Here is a 9,066-nt window from a genome sequence, read left to right as displayed (position 1 = left end):
TTTGCTAAATCCAGATAAGACAATCTTGTGGATAGGTAATTACTCAGTATGAAGATTCAAATTGTTTTGGTGGGGACTTCACTCTGAGAGATCAGGTTCCTAACTTCAGGTGTTTTGGGATACACTATAACTGACTTTAGATATATAACTTGGTTGCAATGATACACATTCCCATAGTCTCATGTATGGACAAATGGAATCCAATCTCTATGGGGCTGCTCCAGAAATTGTAGCTGATGTTAATGAGACTTTTAATAAGGATTAGATGGTTGACCTGTGCTTAAGCAGTCATACCTCACTTGTACTACATGCCACTTCATTTTTACAGTTCTGGTTTTGATGCTAGGGCTCTTCAGTTTGGGATCTGTGGGACTGCTTCCTCCTACATGTGTTCCCCAGAGTACCTCTAGAAAGGTTTTTTGTGGTGGTTCTGAGATTATAGAATACTTTCCACAGAGAAGATCATTTGGAACTAACTTTGCTTTCCCCCCCTTTATTGGGTTAAATGTCTTAATATTCTTGGGCTTTTAAAATAGTTGCTAGCTTTTTTGCTCTAGTATGCTGGCAGTTTAACATTCTTGGCCAATTTAACTTGGCAGTTTTTTAATGTATTTTAAGAAGGTGGGTTCTTATATTTTTACCATATGAGCTTTGTATATACTTTGTAGTTTAATTATATCAAATCTTAATGTCTTTGTATTATTTTAAATGCCACTTACATATTGATATGTTGATACTTCTGTTTCTATTTGCGATGTATTTATTTATAGTTTTTATTTTATATGGGCAAATTTTATATAAGCCACTTAGAATCACTAGTCAAGGAGACATATACATACATGTAAATGAATAAATAAATATTTGAGTAGATTTTTTTATAAGATCTTACAACTGGTAAGGCCTAAAAGTTCTTATGAACACAAATAATAAAATGTATGCAGTATTTCAGTCAGAAATATGGAAGTGAAGATAATTTGACAGAGGATAAAAGCAACACTTCTTTTAACATATGGAAATACTTTCCTGACTTTGATTATTCTTTTTCCTACTGACAATTTTAGCTAAAAGGCAACTGATAAATTATAGAAATACATACAACACTTACTAGGCAGCATTTTATAGGTGTTTGGTGCATGATCAAGAAAGTCAGCAACTTAAGCTAAACGCTATTTTCAGATGCACAACTTTTAACATACTTCAGGCAGATACACTTTGTGTATTTCTTGGAAGCATACAAAAACCAGATAGACCCTCAAGAGTCAATCACATTTAAGGATACATTAACGATGCATGAAACAAAAGCTAGTTTTGTTTCAGGAGAGATTTGAATAGTTTATTTTGCCCAGTCAGAGCCCTTCAGCATAATGACACATTCATATACACATATGAACATTGTTTTCTGAAACATTAATGTATAATATACATTTTCCCCTTTTTAAAATACCAACTCACAGGTATTTTTATTTACAAAAATATCCCATACTTAATTTTAATGTTATGACATAGTTTAGAATCAAGTACATTAAGTAAAATTATGCAATCTAACATTTCCATTTGTAATGGTATGGTTTACCGTTCATATGAAACTAAGTTTGTAGACGGATGAATCTTCAACCCTATCCTAAAATGCATTTCCCAGTTTCATCATCAGAACACACAGTGGGGCTCCGCAAGACTAAAATGGTAGAGGACAATAAAATAAAAATAAAACGAAATACACAATGTACAGAGAGCAAAATACATTTAAGCTAGAAGCTTTGTATCAAGCATGCTTTCCCAATGAATAATGGTAGAATCATTTACTGATATTCTTCCCTTTTTTCTTCAGTGGTGCTTGCTTAATGAAACAGAAGCAATACTAGAAAGCAGAGTGTTCTTCCTAGAGCTAACCAATATGAATAGCAGCATATGAGTTTAAGTAACTCAAGTACAGTTTATTTACACATTTTTTAAAAGGAGAGTTAACATTCAGTTTTTCCAGTTTGCAACACCCAATATCAAATAATAACTCCATGGATGATGCCATGATTTTATCCAAAAATCAGACTAATCTGTAAAAATGTAAAGGTCAAGAAGAAACATATAGTTGCTCGACATTTAGAAATACTAATTTCTAAATGCATTTATGAAAAATGCTAATACAGATTAAGTTGCATTTTGATTTCTATAACCAAACTATTCCTCAAATTAGTTTGAAAATTAAAAAGCACACTGATCTCTGGATTTCAAACAAACATGATTTACATAGGAAACATATTCATGCACTCCTGATTTGATTCTCAATGTACATTAAGCAGTTTTTAAGTTCAGGTAATTCACATGTACTGGACATTAGCTGTTTACCATCCACCACCCCCAACCATAAAATTCATTTAACAGGATCTTTATTTTTGGTAGCAACATCACTAACATTCACAAGGAGAAAAAGAAATTCACAATACTGTACAGATAAATATCTAGACTATGGGAGCAAGTGCAGCTGAGAATTTGCACAATAAACGAAGGCAAGCAATTAGTACTTTTCAGTCATTAGGCACACCACAACTAGTGCAGTCATATCTCCATCTCTATGCATCAGAGCACTAACAAAATGGAATGATTTACCAACCACAGGAATACGCATTTAAAAAAACATTTTGAAGACAAATATAATGAATACAAAATATGGAAAAAACAGTATTTCAGAATACAAAAGGAAAATTGTAGCTGACCAAAGTAAAACAGAATAAATGGAATTCAGTTTTAATATTTGGAATTTTATTTTAAAAGGCTGACTGATGACTCCACCCCACCTCCCAGAAAATTCTAGTTTCATATATATATATATGTATGTATGTATATATATATATATATATATATATATATGTGTGTGTGTGTGTGTGTGTGTGTGTGTGTGTATACACACACACACACACACACTCATGGAAAACAAGAGTTATAATGAATATCCATCATCAAGCTGCTTTTCAATATGATGTTACATTTGGATTGTGTATGTCTAAACACTCTTCTCTTGGAGCAGTTTTCTTAGATTTATATTATAATGTTGCTTTAGGCCAGATGTATTTCACATCAGAATGGGTATGCTTATTGTCATCTCCACATGATTTTTTCTTATAAGCTGAATTAACTTTTATATGTTTCTTATATACATTTTCTTTGACAAACTTAACACAATTTTTTAATTAAAAGAAATAACCTTAGATTTGATGATAAACTATATTCGTATGACATTAACCATATAAATAATCACCATGGCTCCAATTTAGCCATGATTACCTGTACTTAATTCTCTTCTTGACATAGAACCAAAGCACATTTTATTATGGACAACATTGCAGCTTCAGGTGACCATTAAACAAATCTGAAAGTGTTTCAGTTGTTGCTGGTGTTTTAAAGCTGTTTTTTTTTTTTAATATTTTACAATTAATTTTTCCTGATCCCTTGGAGTTTCAATATACCTCCTGCATTTTCTACTTATCTACTCATTCAATGAAGGAAACAGGTCCATATGTGCAGTTTTAGACCTTCCTTCACCAGCTTGGAAGCTCCTGTCCACAGGGAACCTGTTTATACATCAGAAGATGTAGAACTCTGTGTATAGACAGGAAGTTTGCTGAAATTAATTTTCTAAATGATACTATCTACATAGAATTTAAAACTTATGTATGGAAAAGGATGAAATATGCTAGCTTGCAGTAGTTAAAGTGCAGAGAAAAGAAACTCAAGTTTATAGTTCAGATAAGATCAGTGCTATAGAAAGCAAAAAAGAAAGAAGTCATTGCATCAAATTTACCTTTGGCTATAGCTTTCTAAGATAGAGATGTCACATGAAGGAAATACCTCAAGCAGTAAACGTATAATTAAATCATACAAAGACTATTGATACAAATCAGTATAGTTGCTTTACTCTTAATGTGTTATCATGAATGCTAATGGACTCACACTTTCAGACTTGCTTGAAATAATATTTACATAAACATTCAGGAACATTCAGTTTGGCAGTTTCTAAATGAAGAATCGTCTCTTCAGTTTATTAAAATTAAACTGTTGTACAGTTAACATTACATGAAAGACAAATAGCAGCAGTTTCCCTGGGCTACATAAAGATGCTTATTTCTCTAGAGCAATGCCAGCAAATTGTCCTTGCTGTTGTAGAATGAGTCCCTGACTCAGTATCAGTAGTTTAATAATTGCACAGTTGTGACAGGTAAAGAAACAATGCTAGGGCATTTTTAAAAATTCCTTACTTTAGTTACTACTTCTACTTCCATTCATAAAAAGTTCTGAGCTATACATTATCCTCACAAGGAAAACTACATTCCTTCCACTGACGTCTAAAGGCTATATGTATTTATGTGAAACATATTTCTGTCACTAACCAATGCAGTCACAACAGTTCAACAAAATGAGTGAGCATATTGATGGGTATTTGTGTGTGTATTTTGTTTTGGCTTTTCCAGCTTTCACGTGCCAGGAGAAATACGGGACATATTTTGTGAATGAAAACATGCTTGCCCATTTTATTAATTTTTTAATCAGTGCCTCAAATATTATCAAGGTGTTCAAGTGCCCTTACACTATATCATATCTCCAACTGCACATTAACTTCTTACGCATTCCCCAGCAGCTTCCTATTTTTTAATTCTTCTGTCCACAGTATCTTTTAAATGAATTTGCTGACTATATTAACTGTTGCTTCAACACCATTAAAAATAACCTTAGAAACAGTGAGATTGTTTATGTAACTAGAGGAAAATAAAATTTATAGTTAGGTTCTTTAATGCAATCATTTTCTTTGTGCTACTTGTCACATTTGAATGTCTACATGACAACTCCACTATTTGTAGGAAGAAAGCAGTTTTCTTTTTCTTTTTTAATGGTGCATGAACAGATTGGTGAATAAGGGTTCACCACTAATAAACTACAATTAACCTTTCAGGAAACTTCATCAACTCTGAAAGTTCCTCCTTCTTCACATCAACATTCAAAATATGAGATGGCTCAGCATAGCATTATGAAAAATATCCCAAATCAATTGTGGAAGGCCTCAAAAATGAACGTGCATGCTAGGAGTATACAACTTGGTGCTCCTTATAAAGTATATAGAGTATATAAAGCTCATAATTTATGATTACTGGCCATGCAATACAGAAAGCATCAAGATGCCTACCCAATATGATATACCCACCAAACATTTCCAGTATTGTTTCCAAGTCTGCAAAACGTATTATCTGTACACAGCCTTATTCTATTTGTCCAGATGAAATATAAATGAAGAAGGTAATGGTAATGTCCCTAATACTACACCAAAGAAATTCTGTATGAAGGAAATTGTCCTACAACTGTATGTTGCTTCAAGGAAAATTGACAAACATTGTTAAATGAATAGAACCAGTAAAATGGCATATTTACCAAAGTCCAATTTCAGCAAATATTTTCTAGTTAATTTATTTCATTCATGGGTATAAAATGCATGAACACGTATTAGAAGGTATGTCTGTTGACGTATCCTTCATGAAGCTTGTCATCTATCAAATACTTGCTCAGAAATGCATAATGCAAATCACATCAGAATAAGATAACTTTAGAATGAGTGGAGCATTTCCAGCATTTCTTATGAAAGAATGCTGAAGCCATTAATTCTTGATTCATTATAGCATTCTCTTTCCCATCCACTTCTACAATTGGAAGAATTGCTATTTTACTTATTTGTAACTGTGAAACATTTTTCCTCCCTTTTTTTAAAGGAAATGTTTCAGTCAGGTCTATTGGGGTTTATGCTTCTGATTGTAAGACACAATCAAGACAAGGTAAGCGCCAAGAAATCAGTAGGATATTGTTTTAGCATGTGCTTAAATGTTTCCATCAGAAATCAATAAAGCTTAACAATTTTAGCTAGATCATACTATTTTGTACAACAAACAAAAATTAGCAACTGACAAATGAAATTGCTAATGTGTAGGGAACAGTTACAATAATAAATAAGTGCAGTTGTTAACATTTTTACGTCTCTATCACATATCTATTTAAAATTTGGCTTATAGATTTTAATCAATGTATTCTTATAAACTCAGGCAATTTATTTTATATCTCTAAAACACCCCACAACCATACTGTAATTAAATGTTCAGAGAAGCAAAATCATCATCATCATCATCATCATCATCAAGTAGTTTTCTTGGCGGCAACAACCATTTGCTGCAACGAATGCTCAAGGTATTCCATACTTGACATTTTCTTCTCTGATACATTAATTGAATTTCATAGCATCCTTACCCAAAGCTGCACTGAAGAGAGGTAATAATCTGATGCTTTAAATATACTAGCAAAATACATTAGCAACCCCAAGAGAGAAACAGATTTCAACTTTCCTGAAGTTTGCAGAAACCACTCCTGCCCACCCAGAGTTGTAACCAGACTGAAAGGGCTTAGCTACATTAAATGAAAAGTTTCTTAAATCATATTCTTTTAGAAGTAGTTCTAATTTATTTAAAAGACTTCATTAAACAATGCCAGTCAATAACTTTAACCTGGACTGAACCGTATTACAGATAAATGCATATCTAAATAATATTTTGAGCCAAACCATTGCTTAACCAACACCAGGAAATCTTCTTTTGGCTTAAACTTCAGACATGCAAATCAAATAATTCATTCAACATTTGCACAGTTTGGGCAAGTGTTTAGAAAAATAAAACTCAAGCCTCTGAATGGCCACATACTGGCACTTGCTTAAATAAAGCCTAAACTATTTAAGGCTGTTTGCAAATTATCCCAAATTAGTCACTATTTCTGATTTCCAACATGACAAACATTTCTTAATTATGTATTTTTCTAAATATTTTAAAATAAATTATTTTATTTTACTGTATGGCTTTGGTGCAGCCTTTATTAGCTAAAAATATACTGTTTCAGTTTGGCACATCTTAAATCCCTCCTCTCATACAAATCTACATAAGAATCTACCAGTTCCTAAAGTGGTAAAATATTGAGTGCTTTGAAAACTATCCACTCTGACTTTAACTTTATTGTGTAATTTATGCAGTGAATCAAAGGGCACTTCCATGGAAGAAAATTCCTTTCAAATTAAAAGACCTGTTTCCAAGTAAGCACACTCAGGATTTAGGAGTCAACTTCTTTGCTGATGGGTTTGACTTAGAAACCATTTTTTAAAATTAAATTTTGTTTTTTCCTGAATATATTGTAGTACAATGCAATTGATAACTTGCGAAAGTTGTATCTCAGAGTTCAACACTGAACTCAAGACAATTTTACCTGATTGGGCATGTAAGCTAGCTACATACCTGATATTTAAATTCTTACACAAATACATTCTGTTAAACACAAAAAATAAGTTGTACAGCATGAATTAAATTTGTAACCATGTAAAAAAATTATAAATTGATCCAGCTATATTGGTAGGAAAATTATAGGCTGAAAGATGACAAATATGGCTGAAAGATGACAAATATGTATCATTGCAAGAGATATTTTTACTTTTCACATTAGACAGCCATAACACAAATGAAAACTTCTAGCATGATGTACAGGTCAATCACTTGTGTTTTTATGATGCAAAAGAACTTATCGTCTTATTTTGTACTTGATGCTGGCTGCGTTTGGACATCACAAAAAACATGGTTATTATAAGAGAAGTGATGTCTGTTTGGACATCACAAAAAACATGGTTATTATAAGAGAAATGAGCTACAGCAAGCCTTGAGCTCACATATTCCTTTTTTCTGCTTCTCTGGTATTGCCATATGAAATTGGAAGCTTTCACATTTGATTAACAGCAGTTTAATGCTAAATGGTCAATCTGTGGTCAATCTTATCTAGAGTGTACTGAAACAGGCTACCTTCAAACTGAGTTTTGAAGATGGCTTGTTTCAGACTAGTAAGCCACAGTCATTAAAAGTAATCTTGTTACTTGTTGAGTGCGAACAAAGCTATAGTTGAACAAAAACTGAAGCAAAAGCATGCCATGGTTTATCATGAAGTCCCAATGCAGCAACAATATAAAGATGCAAAGACAATACTATTAGATCAGGGGTCCAAGAAGAGACTATGTGCATGTTAACTATGGGTAAATTCAAGATGGAGCTCATGTATTTCCAGTTTATCAGATCAGAGAGATGGTAGCAGAATAAGTCATCTCCAGACAACTTTATGAATGTGCTTTTAAGGAGGAAAGGGGTAGATCAGTTACCAGTAGTCCCATAAAATGAACTTCATTCTAGCTCTTGGACCCCTGATTTATTGCAGCCTCCTCGAGGAGGATGAAACACTGGCAGCAACAACAATAGCACAAAACTTTTGGCATATGAAATATTAACACAGGATAGATCCTGCATTGCCCCTGCTCTTTTGATACCAAATTTTCTATTTTTGTCCATGTGTTCTCTTTGCCATCAATTCTGTTCTCGAGCTCCCAGTCAGCCCACAGATAACACACATACACGCGCAAGTGCGCAAACACACCCTCATGATGTGGGTGTCAGTTTTAAATACAATGATCCTCAGTTAAAGCTGTACGACTGAGGTAAAACAGTGCATAATTTGTGCTAGGAAATATCTGTACCCATTGGCTGACACCCTTCCAGCTTTGCTGGTCCTGCAGAAGTTAATGAAAAGGAGATTTTTCTTCAAGGTAAAGTTACAGAGATGCATCTGAGAATGTGTTGTCAGAACTGGTACCATTTTTTATCCTTGCATTTCAACATCATCTAAAAGCAAAACAAAGGGACAGAATATAATAATGCATCTGAGCGTATACATAATACCATTTATTCTAAAGACTATAAAGTATCCATTATGAAAATAATGACACCACAAAGTAAGAAGATGAATGGATGGATGGATGGATGGATTAAAGGGGTATGGAAAAATGAACCAATGAATATAAATTGCATGAATGCATTTTCATACTCTCTGCCTATAACAACTTCTAATTAATTTCAATAAGTATGTCAAGGAAAGTCCATCTGATTTTCTCTACTGACATAATGGGAATATTCACATTCCTTTCTCTAACATCCACAATGAACCAACTTTCATACTGCT

At 33.1% G+C, this 9,066-nt stretch overlaps 1 protein-coding gene across 4 annotated transcripts in view; it reads right to left on the bottom strand.

The window, feature by feature from the left end:
• Positions 1-910: 910 nt before the first annotated feature.
• STXBP5 (syntaxin binding protein 5) overlaps positions 911-9,066 on the bottom strand; it is a 121,545-nt gene continuing 113,389 nt past the window's right edge. For 3 of the 4 annotated variants that reach the window (XM_088141810.1, XM_088141812.1, XM_088141815.1), the window contains one exon: positions 912-8,729. In XM_088141810.1, coding sequence (XP_087997936.1) covers positions 8,688-8,729 — 42 coding nt within the window. In that variant the 3' untranslated portion in view covers positions 912-8,687. Of the gene's footprint in view, positions 8,730-9,066 lie in introns of all 4 variants that reach the window. The other variant, XM_088141807.1, reaches the window with a different exon arrangement.

Source organism: Python bivittatus, unplaced genomic scaffold, assembly GCF_059951505.1.
Source record: "Python bivittatus isolate LINGU-HERP-01145 unplaced genomic scaffold, Pbiv_v1 ctg000020_np1212, whole genome shotgun sequence".
Lineage (NCBI taxonomy): Eukaryota > Metazoa > Chordata > Lepidosauria > Squamata > Pythonidae > Python > Python bivittatus.
This window is presented reverse-complemented; position numbering and strand designations above follow the sequence as displayed.